At 51.2% G+C, this 20304-nt stretch overlaps 2 protein-coding genes across 4 annotated transcripts in view; both read right to left on the bottom strand.

Annotated features, from left to right (window-relative positions):
• OSBP2 (oxysterol binding protein 2) overlaps positions 1-5568 on the bottom strand; it is a 116829-nt gene extending 111261 nt beyond the window's left edge. For both annotated transcript variants that reach the window (XM_040607350.1, XM_040607359.1), the window contains exon 1: positions 5229-5568. In XM_040607350.1, the coding sequence (XP_040463284.1) occupies positions 5229-5506 (278 nt within the window). In that variant the 5' untranslated portion in view covers positions 5507-5568. The remainder of the gene's footprint in view (positions 1-5228) is intronic.
• A 2622-nt stretch (positions 5569-8190) lies between these two features.
• Positions 8191-15077, bottom strand: IQCD (IQ motif containing D). 2 transcript variants are annotated; one of them, XM_040607328.1, is made up of 5 exons: positions 14947-15077; positions 13379-14213; positions 11914-12147; positions 10152-10223; positions 8191-8817 (listed from the first exon to the last, which is right to left on the bottom strand). In XM_040607328.1, exons 2-5 carry the CDS (start codon positions 14069-14071, stop codon positions 8542-8544), a joined length of 1275 nt encoding a protein of 424 aa, XP_040463262.1. In that variant the 5' UTR covers positions 14072-14213; positions 14947-15077; the 3' UTR covers positions 8191-8541. The 2 variants fall into 2 exon arrangements, with proteins under 2 accessions (XP_040463262.1, XP_040463271.1); XM_040607337.1 differs by having other exon boundaries at positions 13379-15077.
• Positions 15078-20304: the final 5227 nt, after the last annotated feature.

Raw genomic sequence — 20304 nt, 5'->3', positions numbered from 1 at the left:
GAGGAAGGCTACAGCAAAGGCGTAACTACACCTACGTGTTCTCCAGCCATGAAAGTTGGAACAATTGAGACCAGAAATGGGTGAAGGGCTCCCCTAAGTATCCAAGCCGCTGAGCCCATAAACATGCTTCATACCTGCAAACAGCTCCAGGAGCTAAAAATGCAGTGAGAGCAATGCTACCTGAAAGTTCACCATACAATCGACCTTGAGACAGAAATATAGGCTGCAGTTGTTCCACACAAAACCAGAATGCATTCCCCCTCCCAAAATTTTAGTTCTGCACAAGAGAAACCAGTTACTTCAGCTACAATTTCATCAAATGAAGCATTTGGGTCAGCATACTCCATTTAAGATTATATGAGCAGAAATAAAGCATCAATAGTTCGTAACTCTCATTGGCAGTTTGCAACCAGCAAAGAGAACCCGGCAGAATACTACAACTGAAGGAACAAATATAAGACTCCTCATACACTGCTAATAAATCCAGCCATGATCAAGACACCCTTAAGGACTAAGATCTGTGTCTCACGCTCTCCTGCAGTGTCAGCAGCAGTTACTGTTTGAAGCCAAGTAAGCCCAGCTCCCCCACCACAGCACTAAACCAGAAGCGGAGCAATCAAGCCTGCAACAAGCAGCACAGCAAAGAGCATCGCTGATATCACACCATGGCAGCACTTCAGTGTTGCTCTGGTGTGCTGTGCCTTGATGGAGCTGTGCAAGCACCGTGACCCCAGCTACAAAGCACAGAAGTAGAGCTTCCTCAAAAATGGACAAATGATGAACAATGATCAACAGCAAAGTGCCATATGGATAAAGCGAGCATCATGTGAAAACAAGACGACTGGGCACACAAATTATTTAAAAGCTGTTCAAAAACAAGTAGCTCAAAGTCACCCCACAGCTAAAGGGCTGTCCTTGAAACCTGCATGCTCCAGCACCCTCAGGATGACAGTCAGAGACATTCAGCTACTCCTATGTCTGTGAAGTCTGACAAGGTGTTATAAAAATCATTCTACAAAAGTATGTATAAGCTAAATATAAGGAAACATTCCCCTCCACACACACACACCCTAAAGGTGGTCCAACACTGGAAGAGGGGGCCAGAGAGGCCTCAGAGACATTCAAACTTTCAAACTTCAGGAGCTCAAGGTCCTGAGCAACCTCACTGGGTGGCCCCATACTGAGTGGGCACTGGATCAGAAGCTCTCAGTCTCTTCTGAAAGTCCTCAATTCCTCCATGTCTCTATTATCAGCAGTGGTTTTCAAGCTCCTTCCTGAACTCACCGCCTCAGCTTTCAGCTGCAGTCTCAGCACATGAATGAAGCAGAGAAAAAAGCCCTCTGGGTTGTACTCAAGGCCTTACAAAGCTAATCAAGAGTTAACTGCTGGATAAACAAAGCTAGTGAAGAATGCTGCTCTGGGAAACACAGTTTTTCCAAAGAACTGAGCTTCCCATGTCCTCCACCTTAGCAGGATAATGCAGAAGAGGCAGCTTAACTGCCCCAGGCACCCATCATTCCTCTTAAGAGCAGACCCAGCAAAAGGAGCTGAGGTTGCTTTCTGGTGAGAAGCCTTTCAACTTTACAATGATCAAATCACACACAGCATGAAATGTTTTTACCTTCTCTGTTTGGCCTTGCTTTAACTGGTACATACTGTGACCACAGAAAGTACTTGCTGAAGGCTCTGCAGACACCTAATCCACAAATAACAGGCTATGAACCAAACCCACAGAGGAGACAACACAAAACTTGTGAGCTCTTCGAAACAGGAGAAAGCTGCTTGGAGAAGACAACACTCATCTGGAGCATCAATCACGAGCTAACACCAATCTTTGATGAATTAATACTTACCTAAAGATCCTCTCTAATCTCCTTGAAAACACTTATCTGTTCAAGGTGATTAGATTCTCCTGTACAGACATGCTAATTATAGATAATGACAAATCTATAAGTGGCAGCCTGCCAGAGCAGTTTAGAAGAGTTTTGATCATTATCAAGTCAAGTAGGCTAGTTGTGCCATGCTTAAACCACCTTCCAACACAGGCATCACCTCTGCACTGTAGATTTCCAAGTCAGCCAGAAAACCCTGTCAAAAAAAAACCCCAAGAGAGACAATCAAGGGCAATTAAAATGATCCAACTGTTACTGTGCAACTCCTAAAAGTTCCTAAATCCACAAACCTCACTCCAGAGGAGGGTACCACAGAGGAAATCTTCAAGAACTACTCAGCTATTATCATTTTCCAAAGGGTCAGAGTTGGGAATACGAAGCAAAAGCACATGACCTGAAGGGAAGCTTTGCTGGCAGTAAGACTTGATGTCTTCATAGCTTTAGCAAAGATACAGGTGGCTTCAAACACTCCATTTGGAAAGAATACTCTAATTACAAGCTTTAATTCAGCAAACTGTCCCTGTGAAACCAACCGGGTAGAAAACAGACGTTGCACCTGGCTGCTCGAGAAAACCCCACCGAGTAGCTCCTGCCGGATGGCGCTGCGCCCACCCACACACCACTACAACAGGAGCTCCCAAGAGGTCACGCAGGATTTTAAGAGCTCAACTCTACAAACAAAAAACCTACCAGGAATCACCACCAGGCAACATGACAGGCTGGTTTTTAAAGTAAGCTAAACAGAAGCAGCAAGAAATTCAAATAAAACTAAAAGCTTCTATCTGGAACTAAATCAATACACACAAGGAGGCCACTTGGGCATCACGGTGCAGTTTTTCCAAGTAAGATGGTTCTAGTGCACAAGCAAAACGAAGTTTCTGATGAAATTCGTCCTAAATAGTCAACTGCTAAATCATCCAGGTTGTGTATCAGGGCAACCACCTTCCAAACTCAAGCTACAATGGCATCAAAAGCCATGGAGATGAGGAGAGCGCACCAATTCACCCACAAGGGTGTGATTTAACCTGCGAAGCCTTCAGCAGCAAGGGCAAAAAAAGAAAATTCTGGCATGCACCTTCAGAGCTGGGATGAGCACAAAGACCCAGCAGAAAGTAAGACACGTGGCTCACATAATAGCAAGAGACCTTTATAAAAGTTACTTCTTAAAATCCCTAGATAAAAGTCAAACAAGCAGCAGACCACATGCTGCCCAGCGGTCTGCACACATACAAGAGGTCAATGAAAACACATGGTCTGATACCTGGAGCTTCCTTGCTCCTGTCAGTTAGTTATAAGTCACATTAAAATAAAAACGCCATTTTACCCCAAATTGCCTCACAGGAGCACTCTGCACTGAGCAATGTGAGCTGACACTCGATGGGTTAGCACGGCCGCTATTTAAAAGCCTTGGTTTTAAAAAGCATCATGGAGGCTTTTTTCCATTTCAGAAAAAATTTACCACGTGTTCTGCACTGTATTTTTGTACTCCTGACTCACAATCAAATTAACTCAGTTCTCATCAAGCCCAATGATGAAAAGGCAGCACAAAAACCTTCAGCACCACTTTTCCCAAGCAGCTGCTGCAGGTCTGCGCTGGCTGAAAGCTCCACAAAGTAATGCAGTTTCAACTTCGCATGCTGCTCAGAATAATTTCCTTGGATGTTTCTGTTTGTTGTTTCAGCCTAAAACAGGTCAAACTGTCTTAAAATAAACCTAGTTGTACCAATCTAAAAAAATTGTTGAAGAAAACCACTTGTTTGCTCATGACAGACTTGGCACCAATACAGGAAAAATAATATTCTGACATGGTTACAAGTGGAGCATTACAACTCAACCTTTTCAAGCCTCGTAGCTCTGCTGGTCCAGATCTGGACTAGAGTTAAAGAGCATAAGCATACCAGAAAGGATTATAAGTAAATTAGCTGAATTACTGAGAGGTAACTACATTCTTGCAGGGGTGTTCATTACAGAGCATTTTTGTTTGGGTTGAGGTTGTAGGGGGGGACTTGGAACTCCACGCGGATAAATACACCATTGAACTTCTGACCTGTTACCTCCTGTAGTCCGACACCAGGGTCCAGGCTCCAGATCCCTCTTTAGAGCTGGAAGCGTTTTATATTAACGCCTGACACTGAGCTGAAGCTCGGGGATCTGCTTCAGGCTACATGTCATCAGCTGTAGCAGAGAGGAAACCAGAAGATGAACTTTGTGTCACGAGGAAAACCAGCTTTTGCACAGCCTTTACAGAGAAGTCCTCACCCAGAGGGTTTGGCACTTAAAAATGTATTATTTCATAAAGTTCTAACCATCTTTAATATCCAGGATCATTTCCACATTCTGAAAGACAGCCAAAATGTTCTCCACAATACCGAAGGTGACAGAGCACTTGCCTTTCAAGTGACAATAGGCATGATCCTTCCTAAACGACACAAGCATCAAAATCCGACAACGCTTGTACATTTATATTTTTACAACTCAACTGCTAGAAGAAACACAAGAAAACCTGCTAAGATGACATCACTTTGGCTCAAACCTCGCAGTCCCCAGTCCCCACATCCAATACTCAGATACACGAAGCCTACAGCCTGTGTGTATAAAAACCATCACGTTAGACAGCAAAGAAAGCCAGGCAAGACTTTCTGAGTCACTGCTGAGTGCTAAAACTTCCTTCTGTCACTAACACAGCCTGCTGCCTCCCCAGGCACATCCCGGGCCACCCTCTCCCCTCCGCCCTGGCACCGCAGCACACGCACGGCTGCTGGAAGGGTTTTCTGCCTCTGCTCTCCTGCCCAGCAAAAAGAGAAAAAAAAAAGAAAAAAAAAAAAAAAAGAAAAAAGAAAAAAGCAGCAGAAGCAGGTTACAAAAGGAAATCAATTTTAGGCAAGAAGGGCTTTGGGTTTGTGGTTTCTTTTGCTAGAAGGCAAGCTTCTGGCTGTAAGGGCGGCTGTACCGCCGCAGCAGGAGGCGGTGGGATGGGAGATGACCGAGGGGGGGGCGATCCCCGGGGGAGCGATCCCCGAGGGGCCGCACCGGGCCCCGCTGGCTCCCCGCCGCGGCGCCGAAAGATCAAAACCCGAGCTTTGCTTTAGAAGAGAGAAAATAACCAAAAAAAAAAAAAAAAAACCAAACAAAAAACCTAACTAAACTCAGTGAAACGAAAATATTTCCGTTCCGCAAAAGCGCGGAGCCCGCCGGGCGGCCGCGACTCGTTCCCCACCACCGGGGGCACCTGGCCGGGCCCGGCGGGGTCAGCCCCGCACCCAGCCCGGGCAGCCAGAGGGCTCCCGCCGCGGCAGGCCCGGGCTGAGCGGCCACCGGCCCCCCCGCCGCCGGTACCTGTAGTAGCTGAGGAGCCCGTTGCTGAGCACGAACCAGCGGCGCTGGTAGCCCTTCAGGTAGTTGGTCCACTTGAAGAGCCATCCCTTGTAGGTGTCGGAGCCCGGGGGGGCTGCGGGCGGCCCCCCCGCCGGTCCCCCGCCGCCCCGACCCCCCGGCTCCGCGCTCATGGCCGGCAGCTCCTGGCAGGCCAAGCAGGGGACGGCGCTGAGGAGAGAGACCAGCCCGCGGGTGCTGTTGTTGCCGCCACCGCCACACAGCGCGGCTGCCTTCCCCATAGACCCCGCGGCGCGGCGCGGCCCGACGGCTCCGCTCCCGCCGCCCGCTCCGCTCCGCTGGGCCCCGGCGCGGGGGCGGTGCCGCGGCACGTCACGGAAGGGAAGGGGGGGGTTAAGGAGAGGCACGTGAGGCCGCGCCGCGGGTGCCCCCTGGTGGCGGGGCGGGAAGAGCCCGCGCCCCCCTCCCCCGCCATTTTGACCCCCGCCGCCATTTCGCGACCCCGCTGGCACGGCGCGGCGGGCGGGATCTTGTGGCTTGTCTGCGCCGACCCCTCCTTTACAAACGGGCAACAGGGCCCACCGAGCGGCCAGTGCCTCGGGGGAGCCTCGGAGGAGCCTCGGAGGAAGCTCTGGAGAACGTGGGGGGGGCGGGGTATGCAGCCTGCAGGGCCCTGCAGCCCACCACCACAGCTGTGCCATTACTCCAGAGCCCCTCTCCGAAAACACTGACAAAAAACCACTCTTAACGCTGTTTTAGGGAGAGGATAACCTGGGGAAGAATGCAAACCAGCAAGCAAACATGGAAAATAATGAGGGGGGGGGGGGGTGGCATGAGGAGTGGAAATGCTGGGCCAGGGGCGCACACAAAAATGTTTCTTGTTGCCACCTGCCCAGCGGAAGAGCCCTGTCACCCCCCGCCAACCCCCAGGCCAGTTTTTTTATGAGCTGGGTCATAAAAAAGGGGGACCCCTCTCCACAGCAAGCCCAGCAAAGCGCCGCTGGGACCTGTGGCAGACGCTGCCCTGCCAGGGTCATCTGCTGCGGCCTCTTCCCTCCCGTGCCCCTGCCTTCCCCACCCGGGGATCGCCTTTCTCTGATCTCTCTAATCTGCTGTGATCCCCCCAATCACATTACTGCTCGCCCATCACCTGCACGTGCACCTCTGCCCATGGCGGCCCTGCCAGCACAGGCAGCCCGAACCGGCAGCTCCTGCCAGCCTTGCCGGGGTCCCACAGGGCTGAGGGGTTGGTGAAGGGGCTCCCCCAGCCCCCTGACACCGGCCCTGGAAAGACCTTCAGTGAGCGCACTTGGCTCCAAGCCTGAGGATGCAGGCTAGGCAGCTCCTCGGGTGAAGAAGCAGGCCAACTTCATCTGCCGCTCTGGGCAGAGCTGCTTCTGCCCCCCTGAAACTTGCTGAACGTTTCTTCCCCTTCTAAAGAGACACCTCTGAGAGTCCTTCAGCCATGAGCACCAGCACCTCTGGCACTAGCAGACACTGAGCAGCTCATCCAGACAAGTCCTACGTCTGCAAACAGTCTAAGAGTACTTTGGACTCCAAAGGCTGTTATTCTCCCATAAGAAGGTGTTCTCAGTCTGTCACCCAGCTGAATGCCTCTCCAGATAGGCTTTGACATCTGGAGGCAACATCTGGAGGTTTTAGACAAAACTCTGCTACGGCTAGGCATCAAAATCAACATTCAACAGCCCGACATCCCCTCTATAATTCTAGGGCTGTTAGTGTTTGTGAACTGAAGCCTCCCTGGAGATGAAACGTCCCTCTTGATGTAAATACACTCCAAATTACCCACATGGTTACCAGCATTTAAAATATCCAGAGATCCTGGCATCTCTTGTGGCTGCAAACACCTTCCCTGGCCATGTCAGAGGAGAGGGAGGCCTCACCTGGTCCTGTATTTCACATCCTTGTGATTCCAGCATGTGCTTGGGATCAGGCCCTGCACTGGATCGGACACAGGATGGCAATACAGCAGCTCGTACTGAGTGTTCTACGGACGCATCACACTGACCCTATGACTTACGCAAATAAACAGTCAAGGATAAATCCATCAGGTCCTTGTGTTCAGTACATGGGGTGCTGCTGTGGGATCTTCCCCTCACAGCAAGCTCAGCCCTTGAACATGTCCAGTCACTCTTTGTCCTTAGCCAAATGGCCCTCTCTCCACTGCAGTTTGCATTAGATGGTAAAAAGCATCTCAGCCCTTTTGCTGTAGGTACCAGTTTATCAGCAGAGGTAGAGGGGCAGACAGGGTCTGGTGGCAATTTGGGCTTTGCAGCCAGCATCACTGCCCTCTCCTGGGAAGAGAGGCTGCAGTGAAGGGCCACTGAAGTCGGGAGTGAAGAAATAGCACTGGGAGTCTGGATCCAAAATGCTGTTCGCTCCCAGCCTTGTTAAGTGCAAAATGTACGTGAGGGGAGGTGCCTGGGCCTTTATGGTAACATGTAACAGCCTGGTTTCCCCAGAAAACGAAATAAATGCGTGACTGTATTCACCCAGCTCAGTCCCAGTGAGCAGCAAAGAGCTCCATGGTATGAATTGCTACACTGCTACTGAAAATGGGAGACCAAGTGATGAAAAACACTTGACTCATGCCGGTGTGAAAGGGAAAGGCTACAGTATGCTCTTGGGGAATTAGACACTGGGGAACCCAGAGGAGAACATGCTGTCGAAAACAGGGATCTGCATTAAAGAGGGCACAGTTTGCTACTTGGTTTAGGGAGTGATTTGTTAGGATTGGGAGCAGGGCAGGTGCTGAGCGGCCATGCCACATCCCACCCTTTGGACGGCCCCTGCTGAAAACTGCAAACTGCCAGGGGTGATGCCCAGTCAGGATTTGCATCACTTCTCGCACTGATAAGCAATGGTCCTGCAGCTTCCTCCTGCAGAAAGGGACATGGTGTCTCAAATCCACACAAGCAGAAACCTTGTCAGATGAAGGGCCTCATCTTGACCCAGGAATGATTTTATTGCCACCTTCAGTAAGAACAGAATGAGGCCCTGACACACAAGCGAAGCATAAACAAGAAGACTACAACCAAGGCCACAAGACAGGAACCTGTGCTCCTGGCTCAGTCCCTTCACCAGGAGACTCCTTGCAGAGTCTCCTTGCATTGAGGAGACCTAAAATGGAGTATACTGGAACCGCAGCTCTAATATACTCCAACTATGAGAGGCAGCCCCAGCCCTAGAGGCCTGAATGCAAACGATCACTCCAACCTAATGCTTTTATCTAGAACAGCTCAGGCCGAGCAGAGTCAGAAGCTTTGCCAGGAGGACAGATAATAGATTTTGTGCTTTATTTCTTGGACTTCTTGCCCTTGCCCTTCTTCTTCTTCCTTTTTGGCTTGAAGAGGGACCGAACCAAGTAGCCTCTCCAGAAGGCCTGGATGCGGGTGGCAGCAAGGGTCATGGTGGTCAACTCTTTCAAAGCCTGCTCCTCCTTCTCCTGACGTATCCTGCGCTCTTCCTCAATCTGGGAATACTCCTGGAGAAGGACCGCGTGTTTCTTTTTCAGCAGGGATAGTTGGACCTTCTCCTTGGCATAGGCAGCACGAACCTCCTCATACTCAGCCTAGCAAGACAGCAGATACCAAATACAGCAGTTTGGAGGGCATTCAGCAGCTCCTCCCTGTACATCCCTGGGTAAAGGTCCTTAAATTCATCCCAAACACAAGCAGAACCACAACTGGGAGCTAAGCTGAGTCTTTCCAAAGGAACTCAAAAAGGAGGCATGTGCCCGGTACCCAGGGAATTTCATGAGATGCCAGGTCCTAGTATCTTCATGCACCTCTGAAAAATATTCTCATAAATCTCCCTGTGTTGCAAACAGCACCCACACACACGCAGGACAGAGTCCCTTTTGCAGGTGTTCCGTGCAAAAAGACTGCAGTTTGGGTAAGGCTGAGCCTGAGCTAACACCTTTGCTAAGCAGCCATTCAGGCAAGCAGCACTGAAGCCCAGCTAATATGCTGTACGCTGTTGAGAGCATGAGAAGTGCCAGACCATGTCAGCCTGGAAAAGTCCAAGGACAGGTATTTTTAATGATGTTGCTACACCTCCAAGCTCAGCAGCAGTTTATGCCTTTCCTAATGCCTTTGAGGAAGCCACACAGAGAGGGAAGATTAGGGGAATCAGCAGTGTTAATGTGTGTCTCTGCCTTATCAAGTTCTGCCCCAAACCTTCTGTGACGTGGTGCTCCAGCCACCCAGCATGCAGGAGACCAAAATAATCACATTGTTAAGCATCTGACACGGGGGGATCACTTCCTACTATTAGCAGCCAGCTTCTAGGTCCCTCCCTACATTTTGCTTTGTTAGTAATCCAACAGCTTTTATCCATCTCCATAACCTACTTTTTGCTTTGTTAGCAATCCAGCAGCTTTTATCCATCTCCATAAATAGGGCAAGAACAGGAAAGCAACTAGGGCCTTCTCAGAGGCAAGGTTGCGGGGTGTTGATGTGATTCTCAGACTGCTGTGGTTAAGTTGGATGCCAAGGCAGCAGTATGCAGGTTGTTCTGTTTCTTAGTGCTTAGCCCATCTCCCAAGGGGGGCAGCAGAAATTGGACGTGAATTAGGGGCCAACAGGATTGAGGATTGAAGCAAAACTGAAAAACCTGTTCCCTAGCATCGGGTGGACATGTCTTACAGAACATGGCAAACCACTTTCCCCCAGATACTGTGGGATTTAGCAGTGGATGTAACTTTTTCTGAAGTCAAAGCAGCAGAGAACTCCTAACACCTAGGCAGGACAAAGATACCTTTCCTACAAAAGCCTGTACTTCTTTTGGATGCTGAACTGCTCCTCACTTCCATAGCCTCCTGTGTAAGAGCCATGTGTCCTTTTGGACAAGAATCTATCTGAACATATAATTTCACGGGATAGCAAAGCACTCTAAAGTGGATACCTGTTTTTCTCCCATGTCTGTGTCGTATTTCTCAATCCAGTTCACAATTTCCTTCTCCAGTCTGCACTTCCTCTGTAACACAAAACAATAGAGGTTCCTTGCAGGTACCTGAAGCCTGCTAGAGAGCAGCCCGAGTTAGAAAATAATGTAGTTTTGAGCCCCAGCATCATTACATTTGAGCGTAACACCTCCTCCTTGTGGCAAGTTTCCTTCAGCTGACGTATTTTTCTTGCCCTGGTTTGGGGATTCTCATGGGACACTCCCTGAGGCAAAAAGGCCCTATTTGGTGTACAGCGTAGAGCTGGGGGATTGACATGCATCTGAAAGGTGTATTCTGCAGTAGGAACTGAACATGTCTGATGGAATGTGGCAAGTCACTGACAAACTGGGGTGACTACCCTAAAATTTAGGCAACAGAGAATTGCTAAACATGAAAGCCGGACAGAAAGTACTCAAAAGATAGTGCCTTTTAAAACAAAGAGATATTTCTAGCTGTAAAATAGCTTAACGGTGGCTATACTGCAGCATAACCAGTTATGGGCCATTTACCACATGCTGCTGTGTCTGTGCTCCCTAGAATCATCAAGAGAAAGATCAGCTAAAGCCCATCACAAGTGCCGCCTGATTTCCTGTATGACACTGACCCAGAATGTCCCAAGGGCTCCCAGGCCATCATGAGGTCAGACCTCAGCTATTTAGACCACACAGGACTACAGGACCTGCTAAAGGGGGGGAAAGGAAACCTCTGTGGTCAGTAAATCTGTCTGCATGAGCATTAGAATGAGCCGAGCAACATACCCACAAATACTGCAGTGGCCTGCAGCCTCAAAAGAAACTGTCTGATAGAGCCACTCCATTAAAGGTGGTGTAAACGGGTAGGTTTTGGATTTTGTGCTGCAGCTCTAAGTTGCATGTCACGCTTTGTCAGTGCCCAGCCCCACGGCCACTTTGCTCTACGTCATCCAATGCAAAAGTGAAAGATGCCCCATTACCAGCATGGGTTGTCCTGCCGATGGGAGGCCAATGCTTGCTCGGAGTAAATACCCAGTAGGAGTAATATGAGGCGGGAAAAAAATGCTCTTTTTCCAGTTCTAGATTCTCTGTGCCCATGTCACTAGCATGTTTTGCTCAGGGCAAAGCTGTTGATACAGAGGCCTGAGCCTGCCTGCCATGCCCATTTCCTCCTCCTGTAGCTGCTCAGCACTGTGATAAATCAAATCTCCCCCCTCATTCAACTCAACCCGATGCCTTAGTTTGTGTCTTCAGCAAAGTGCCAGACAACATAGGAACTTCTTAGCTTCCAAGATCAGCTGTGCTCAACCTTGAATACTACAATCAACTCTAAAAGATGGCTTTATATAGAGCCAATATTATGTTTGCTCTGCTTACCCTACACCAAATCCCTTGTTTCTTAACGTACGCCATGCCTGTTTTGCTACAGCCCAGCTGCTCTGCACTTCAACTAGACCACAGTCTCTCTAGTATGCAGTGTCACAGTGCTGTATAAAGGTGTTTTCAGAGTCAAGTCAGCAGGCAGGAGGAGGACCTGTGAGCAGGCTACTTCCCTGCTGTTGCTGCAGGGTTGCTTTCCACTGGAATCAGCAGAGCATGAGGACAGAGCAGGTATACTCTGACAAAAAGCATGTGCATCCTGCCAGGAGCAAGCATGAACCAAGTAATTACTTGCAGCAGCCAGCAACCAGACGTGACAGCGCTACAAAAGGTTTTAAATGTCCTGTTCTAGAGCCCTCCTCCCATTTACCTTTCTGAGAGCCAGCTCTGATGCTCGATGCTCCAGTACAAGTGCACTGAGTTGTGTTCGTAGCTGCTGAATGTCCTGCTGTAGCCTGGCACATTTGGCCTGGGAGGCTTGCAGCTCCTCTTTTTGCTGTTGTTCTCCTTGCTGCTTGATCTGCTGGATGCCAGCCTCGCAGTCTTTGGACAGAGCTTGCATGCTGGTTTTGAGGTCTTTGATCACATTGTCCCTCCTGTGAATCTAGACCCAGAAAACAAGAGAAATACCGTTGAGGCATAAGGTGGGCAGAAGTAAGGCACTCTTGCAAAGGTGGAGGAGACCTAAGACAACACCCTGCTGATCAGGTAGCAACAGGGACCTTCCACTGCTGGCTGAGGGAACAGAGTTAGACTTGCACAAGGTGCTTTGGAAACCTTCCCCCACTGCTCCTCTGGCAACCTGTTAATAAAGGTAGAGAACTGAACAAACCATACCAAGACCCACTGGCACTGCCATCTGAGGAACAGCCAAAATCAGGGCTACCCACAGCTCCCTCAAGCTTTGGATTAGGCTCAGAATGGCTGGCTGGGGGATGCAGCTCAGTGTGCTGCCTGCAAGAGAAATCCTCAGCAGGGACCAGTGAAACAGATTTATTCATTATGCCCTGGACAAGCTGCCAAATTGCACATAAAAATCTCAAGTGTCTCGATTCACGGATCTCCAAGGAGCAGAGAGAATGAGGAAAGCAAGCCCTTGTCTCTGTTAGCACCATTCAATGCAGTAAGCACATGACAAAACCTTCCCCTCTGACCCCTCTTGCAGGAAGGAGAAAGAAAAGCATACGTATAAAACAAAGGATTGCTTGTCAGGAGTTCAGGGGCTTGGATGCTGGCATTGCCCACAGACTCACAGAAAGAGCCTGGGAAATGCCTGTTCATTTGTCTGTATCTCAGCTGCCTTCACTGAAAAAAATGAAGAATTTGTATAATCACATATTAATCACAAATGCTCTAAGGCAGCTAGGATTACAGAGCTGGAAGTCACAGAAATGTTGGTTTTAAGCAAGAGTGAAGACAGAGCAGATATTAAAAATGGATTTTAATCAGAGCAATCTCTCCCTGGAATGACTTTTCATCATTTCATCAGCAGTGGATGAAGTCTCATGCTGGAAGCTGGCATTGTAGCCCTGCCAAAACACTACCGCAGTAATTTGTGCCTGTCCTGCAGCTCCTTTTTAAACTCAGTGACTTGTATCATTGAAGTTGGCTGGTGAGAACAGGTTCAAAACATGCCAAATTAAAAAAAAAGTATGCAATAAGCATTTTTAATTATATTTTACAATGAAAATAGTATATTTAAATTTAGGATCTGGTTTAGAAATTATTTCTAGAATTTCATCTTTAAGAACTGCAAGAAAGGGATCATTTTTTAGCTTACCAATGTTTTGCTTCAGTAACGCTTTGTTGGAAAACATATTCCCACAGTATCATACCTCCTCCTCCTGAGTCCGGATTGCTGCTGCCAGTTCTGCTTGTAAAGCTGTGATTGCTTCAGTGTTTTTCTTAATCTGGAGGAAAATGTCCTCCTTGGTCTGAATCTTTCTTTCCTCTTCCACAGGACTAGTCAGGAGTCTCTCAAGCATGAAATTCCTGAAGTCCCCAAAAGCTTTGATGAACACTTCAGCTGGCGACTTTCTTGCCCAGGCTTCATATTTCAGAATGTGGCAAACTGAAGGGTTGGCCAGTAAGAGTCTCAGTACGTTTCTAACAGAACATTTCAGATGTTGCTCTAGCAAGCAGAGACAGCCCCGTTGCTCCTCAGCTGTCATGGTGTCCTCTTCTTCAGACCTGGCAAGCAGATGCTCCATTTCATTTGAAAGCTTTTGGTGCTCAGTCAGGCTGTTTGTGATCTCAGGTCCCAGCATATCAGCAAACCTATCCAGAGAGTTAATAATATGTGGTATCAAACTGCTCATCTCCAGCTTGGCAATTGTCTCATCCAAGACAGCTATGATTCTTTCTGTCTCAACATTATCAGGTTTTAACTGATATGGACCTAACATCTTCATGGCATCTAATGTGATCATTGCCTTCTCCTGAGTTGCCATGCCCTTCATCAAGGGTTTGTTTCTTTGCTTCACGTCCTGAGATGATTCTTGGAATACAGCTGGATTCCCTGTTGCCATGGCTTCAGTTAAACACTTGTGAGTTGAGTGGTTTTTTAGGTCTAGAAAGGACACAGCTCTTATACAAGGTGAGATTCAATCAAGGAACTTCAAGGTCCCTCTGCTGCTACTGTCATGTATTCTTCTTTCTTGGATTTTATCTCTAAAAGGAAAACAAGGTGACAGCATTAGAGAAACGATATAAAGTGGGAAAACGTGGGAGTTTCAGATCACGCTGGAGTTCTGCCTGGGTCTGGGCACAGGGCCAGGACATGGGGTTCATGCACCAGAACTGGTCCTTGTCCCAGAAAGGCTGTCGAACACCCATGGGAAGGAAGGAGAGTAATGGACCACCGACTTTGAAGGGTGGTGAGGAGAAGACTCCCTCCCAACTGTTTCTAAGTAGCAGCTGAAGTGGAGAAGCACATGTTGCAGCTCTGCAGTCCCTAGAGGTGTGTGGAGGCGGGCTTGCAGGTCCCTGGGGCCACCCTGGAGGGAAAGGCAGGGCTCCCAGTGCGAAATCTCTGTCCTTCCAGGCCTGGCACTGCCAGAGGGATGAGGTGGGAAAGGGGATCTGGGTGCCAGGAGGGGCTGTGCTGGCAGGGACAAGGGCAAGAGAGGGCAGTGAGGGGGCAGAGGGCAGCTGTGTGTGGGAGGCTGACTGGGAGCAAAGGGGCCCCTCAGCGTGGGTCTGGGGGAACCCAGGGATTCCCTGGCTGTGGGAGTCAGAGGTCGGGGAGGGGGATTCTCGGGGGGGAGGACTCCCTGTGTAAGGGTCAGGAGGCTCGGGCGGGCCCGGGCCGGGATTCGGGGGTTCCTCTGAGGAGAGGCCCGGGGCCTTGGGGGACAGGGGCCTGGGGGGACAGAGGCCCGGCGGGGATCCCGGGGGTCAGGACCTCGGCGGCCAAGGGTATCTCAGGGATCGGCTCCCAGGGGACGTCGGTCCCAGGCTGCCCCAGTCCCTGCAGCGCAGGCGGTCCCGGCCCCGTTCTGGTCCCAGTCCGGCCCCGCTCGCCACCGCCGCGGGCCCAGCCGGCCGCCGCCAGAGTCCCCCGGCTGCTAGGCAACCGTCCCGGGGGCGGGCCTCCCCGGCAGCCTATGGCCAGCGGCTCTGCCCCGCGCCGCGCCGGCCCCACACCGCAGGGTCGCCGATCGCTTGATGGGCAGCGCCGCTGCCCAATGAGACGCCCCGCGGCGGCGAGATGCCGGGACGGGGCGTGGGTCGCCATCTTGGCGGGCGCGGAACCCAGCGTCGGTTTTGTGGCAGCTGTGCAGCAGAGAAGAGGCATCCCGAGCAGTGTGTGCTCGCAGCAGCGTTCTCTCAGGGGTCCCCAGCAGTGCATTGCAGGGAGTCCTAAAATAAGGCGGGAAAGAAAACTTTATGCCCCCCGAGATCAAGTCTCCCAGGCCCTGGTGTCATAAAAGAAGAGCAGGAATGAAAAGTGGAGGGTGTCAGTGAGTGGGTGTCAGGAGCCCTGAGGGGGTTGGCCATGCAGCTGAGCACAGCGAGGGGCACACCAGCTGCCCGCAGGGATGGAGGCGTCAGGAGGACGAGGGCATCAGCCCCGGAGCCATCCCTGGCCCTGGAGCCATCCCTGGCCCCGTCAAGGGGTGATGTGGGGCCTTGGCTGCGGTTCCTGGTGAGGAGAGCTCACAGAAGGGCAGGGGTGCCACGCTGGAATACATTCCGAGGACTCTGCATGCTCACACACCTCAGGCAGGCTGAAGTTACTGAAATTTAGACCATGTTGCAATATTAAATAAGGCACAACATAAGAGTCTAGCAGGGATTACAGACACCAGCAACCAAGAAATTACCCTAACTGCACTACTAAGGAACACTGGTTTTATAGGACTTTGCATTCAGGGCCATATAAATGCTAATAAACTCCAGCTGATTAAAATGCTGATGCCGCACATGCCCAATTAGTTAGTTACCCCTTGAATTAGTAATGTCTGCAAAGAACATGTTGGCCCTTGAAAGCTGAGCTCAAGCCCTGCCCTCACCCTGCTGTGCTGTCAGTGAGAAGGGTGCATTCATGGAGACCAGGGTTTTGGTTTCCAGGAGGAAACTTGGCAAAATGCTGAATGCCAGCCTGGGCTCCCAGTGATGCCAGCTCTGTCCTTGGGGGTAGGAGCAAGCATGAAGCAGTGGCGTGGTGGCTGTGGCACCCGTGGCCAGCCTCGTCCCAGGTTTCAGCCAGCCCAGCACCATGCAGCCTTTCCTCGTGTGAGCAGTCCCCTCTATTTCTGTGCATAGCGTGCCTGAGCCCATGAATAAATCCCTAGCACTGGGAACTGTGCCCACTGGTCCAGCACGTCGCCAGTAATTAATTATTTCCCCACACAAAGCAGGCTAAGGTCTGATGATGGGAGATGCAGTGGGGCTACCAGCACCAGAATTTTAAGGCCTGGCACTGGTGAGGATGGTTGAGAGGACACCCATGGTAGGGCCAGGCTTGCCCAGGTCTGCTGCTTCCCTGTACAGAGTGGGACCAAGGGTCTGGCAGAGACACAGGAGGCAGATGGAACTGCAGAGAGCAAAGTGGGAGCAGACCCGTGTCAGGCTTGATGTATCCAGTTCATTACCTGCCTGGGGGAGCAGTGACTTGCACATGGGCCACCTCCTGCCCTCAGTGACCCATGCAAAGGACCAATTCAAAGGCAACACCGGGATTCAATGTGATGGCAAGTCTGGGTTTGGGTCAAAACGCTGCAGCCACTGGAACAAACCCTAGGCTGGGACATACTCAGCCTGCTGTGGGGAGAAGGGGTGGCTCTAACCACAAGTCTAGGACAGACTGTCCCTCAGCCTCCAGTGAAAGCAGAGCTGTCCAGAAACACCTTCTTGTGCTCTAATTTGGCAGATGGGAACTTGTGATCTTGCTGGATCCAGATCCATGATTTCCTGGCTGCAGGATGATCAGGAGACAGCAGGATGATCAGGAGACATGGGATTTAAGCACATAGGGGCCATAAGATTACAAAGGTGATGTGCTGTCAGTTGGATTTTTCCCTCACAGCTGTCAGCCCAGCACAGAGAAGCAGCCTTGAGACGTGGAAAGCTGCTGCTTTTCCTGACAAGGATTTCAGGGGTGAACCCTGACCCCCATGCAAGGCTGCCACCCTGCAGGCATTTTGGCAATTAAATCTGTCTTGAAAAGAATGTCTTTTTGTTTCCCAAGTTGACGAGTGTCTTGATTGCTTCATTTGAAATGGGCCGCTGCCCTCCAAGAAATGCACACTTGGGCTTCCTTACAGCTGGGACCTGGAGATGGGATCAGCTGTCTAGTGACTGTCACCAGAGTTGCCTATGCCCTTGGGTGCACAGCCTGCTTGAAGGGACAGAAGGGCCCTTGGGACGTGCAGGGAGAGGATGGAAAGGGTGGAAGGGTGGGTCACATTCAAACCTCCTCTGAAGTAGGGAAGACCTGTGGACCACTGCCACTCCTTCCTGAATTTGGGAATTAGAGACATCCCTGTCTTGCAGGTGGAGATGGGGGTGATGACACGTGCCCAGAGCAGCCTGACTCGTCCTGCAGCTTCACACACCGCTCCAGGCCAGCAGCAGCTCTTCTGCCAGGAAGGAAACCAGATCGATTTGAGAGCTGGGTGAAACATCACCGAACCTGCGTCAATCCCACCTCATCCAGGATGTAGAAAAACCTCAGATCCATCCTGAAACAATTCACTGCATCCAAACCCACCAGACTGCATCATCGCCCTGAGGCAGAGGTGCCCCAGAATCCAAACTATGTGGGCAGGGGAGCTGTGTGGGGCATGTCCAAGCAGGGCCTGGAGAGACGAGAGACTCTGGGTGCAGGTACAGCCCAAGCACACTGTCCCCCACCGTTTGCGGACAGCCATGTTCAGACACAAAGGCCTTGTGACTAAACAGCACAAGAACATCAAAGACCTCCCTGACCCCATCTGGGCTTTCACCCACTGTCAGAACCATTCTTCATATGCTGAATCCCTCTCCTCTGATGAAGGGAAGCAAAGCTCAGCGTCTGGGGCCAGGCAGGCTCGGCCGATCAGCTTGGGAGCCCATGATCCACCCCAGCTTGGGTTTCCCCAATGATTTCCATGTTCCTGCTGCCACCCACCCATGCGTGGGACAAGGGAGGGGACAGCAGTGAAGGGGTGGATTATGCCAGTTAAAACAGATTATGAAATGGTGGCGAAAGAGCAGAGGTACACAACAATGCCTTGCTGCAGGCTACAGCACTCCAACCTGGCGTCACTGTAGGGACAGTCCCCTCCTGCCACCATCTTTGCTCTGGCAGCCAAAGTGCACCTACAGGAGTGGGCAGAAACCGATTTGCCAATGCGATGGAAAGCATCTTCTCCTGCTCCTCTGCACGTCAGGAGCTCTGAAGCCATGAACCCCTGCAGAGCCCTTAGTGCTGAGCTGGAGCAGGCTGTGTCTGGAGGCACATGAGCTGGTCCTCAGGAGACCCTCACAGGAGCCGGTTGTGCTGGTTGCTGTGCTGCACCAAGCCTTGCATCATGCTCTGCTGGGAACGTGTTGCTCTGGCACCACACCAAGCCCCAGGGGAATCTGCAGGGCTGACTGATCCCTGACCACGGCCCACCTGCAGCTCCGGCTTGTGTTCACTCATTCCCATGTCTCGCCGTCAGTGGGATGACATGTTCCTCGTCTGTAGTGTGAGCAGGTCGGAAGGAGTCTGCTCTTCCCCTGGCCCCCAGAGACTGTCAGAAAGGCTCAGACAGGGCTCTGAGAACCTTATTAAAAATAACATCAGGCCCTTTTCTCAGAGCTTATTTCCTGGCAGAGGGAGAAAGAACATGTAATCACCCTTGCTACATGCAGGATTGTCTGACCTGCATCCTCTGGTTCCCTTGCCAGCTAATTTAGGGTTGAATGTGGGTTAGTTAAAGCATGACGGAGCTTCCCAAGCACCACTTTGGGGGTAATGGTTTCTGCTTCTGCAGTGGCCACCAGGCAGATGAGCCCGGAGAGGTCCTTGGTCATGCACAGGACAGGAGACTCATCACACCGAGGGGCACCGTTAGGATGACGTGGGGGAGCTGCTTATCCAAGCATGGCAGCGCAGCAAAACTGGCTGAGCTGGAGAGGAGACCTGTCCAGCCTCCGAGGGGAATTTAAACAGCAAGCAAATCATGAGAAGTGGTGGTTTCACAGCCGTAGGACAGGGGAGGACCACTGGAGGGCAATGGGGGCAGCAGGAGCAGGCAGGGAGGTATCGCTGCCCCTGTGGCTGCATGCTTTGCCCACTGCTCTCCAGAGCCAGGCTGGGAGACGCTGATCTCCAGCTCCACAGATCTGTACCCTGGGGTTTGCTGACTGCCCTGAACCTTCTCACCACATGCGGGAGGGCTCGTTCCACAAGGGATCCTGGTGCTTTCCAGCCTTCCCACCCTACCTGCCACAGGGTTCGCCTTCAGGAGTGGTGCTCATCTGCCTGCGCAGCTCCAGCGCTGCCCACTCCTGCACGGCCAGCATCGGCTCCTGGGCAAGGTCCCGCCGATTCTGCCTCTCTGCCTCTCAGGACACCCAGCCCTGTCACCTGCCTGGGGGAGATGCTGGGGAACAGGACATGCGTTGCTACGTGCAGAACATGAAACTTTCACCCTTTTGCTTCCTCCATGGCTTCAGGCAGGAAGACAGCTCTGGTGCAGGAGTCACCTCAAAGAAGTAGCAGTACCTGCTGCTGCTGGGAACCCAAACAGACAGCAGGTAGCAGCTAATGTTTTGCTTCTTGGGCGATGTTTCCTACCAGCCTCTTGCAATTGTGGAGGATAACAGTGATGCAGCATGTACGTAAAACAAGCCCAGTGAAGCAGTAGTGCTGGTCTCAGGATAGACATGCAGGAGCTGCTATTTCTTTCCAACTGCACATTTGTCTCAGCAGTTTACAAAGCTTGTTCCAGGTCAGGGCAAGCTCCTGTGATTTAGCATTCAGTGAACATACAATGTTAATATTATATTTGTGGCCCAAGCTTGAACACATGGGCAGGCAAGGGAGCTGCCTGCCAAGCCAAACACAGGCAGTGCTGCCCTGTGATGAGGCTGAACCTAACCACTCACACCTGCCTGTCACACTGTCTGTACTAGGTCTTGCCTGCATGGGGCTACGGTCAAGTCACCTGCCTGTTCTAACACCGCCCCAGGGCATCCATGAGCACTGTACAGTGTGCCAGACTTGGGATGTATCAGCTCCTTCTCCCCTTGGGAGTCTCTTGGGTGAGGAAAGGGCCCAGGTCTCTGC

This window comes from Falco naumanni, chromosome 1 (assembly GCF_017639655.2).
Source record: "Falco naumanni isolate bFalNau1 chromosome 1, bFalNau1.pat, whole genome shotgun sequence".
Lineage (NCBI taxonomy): Eukaryota > Metazoa > Chordata > Aves > Falconiformes > Falconidae > Falco > Falco naumanni.
The sequence above is the reverse complement of the archived record's forward strand: the minus strand, read 5'-3'. Positions and strand labels throughout refer to the sequence as shown.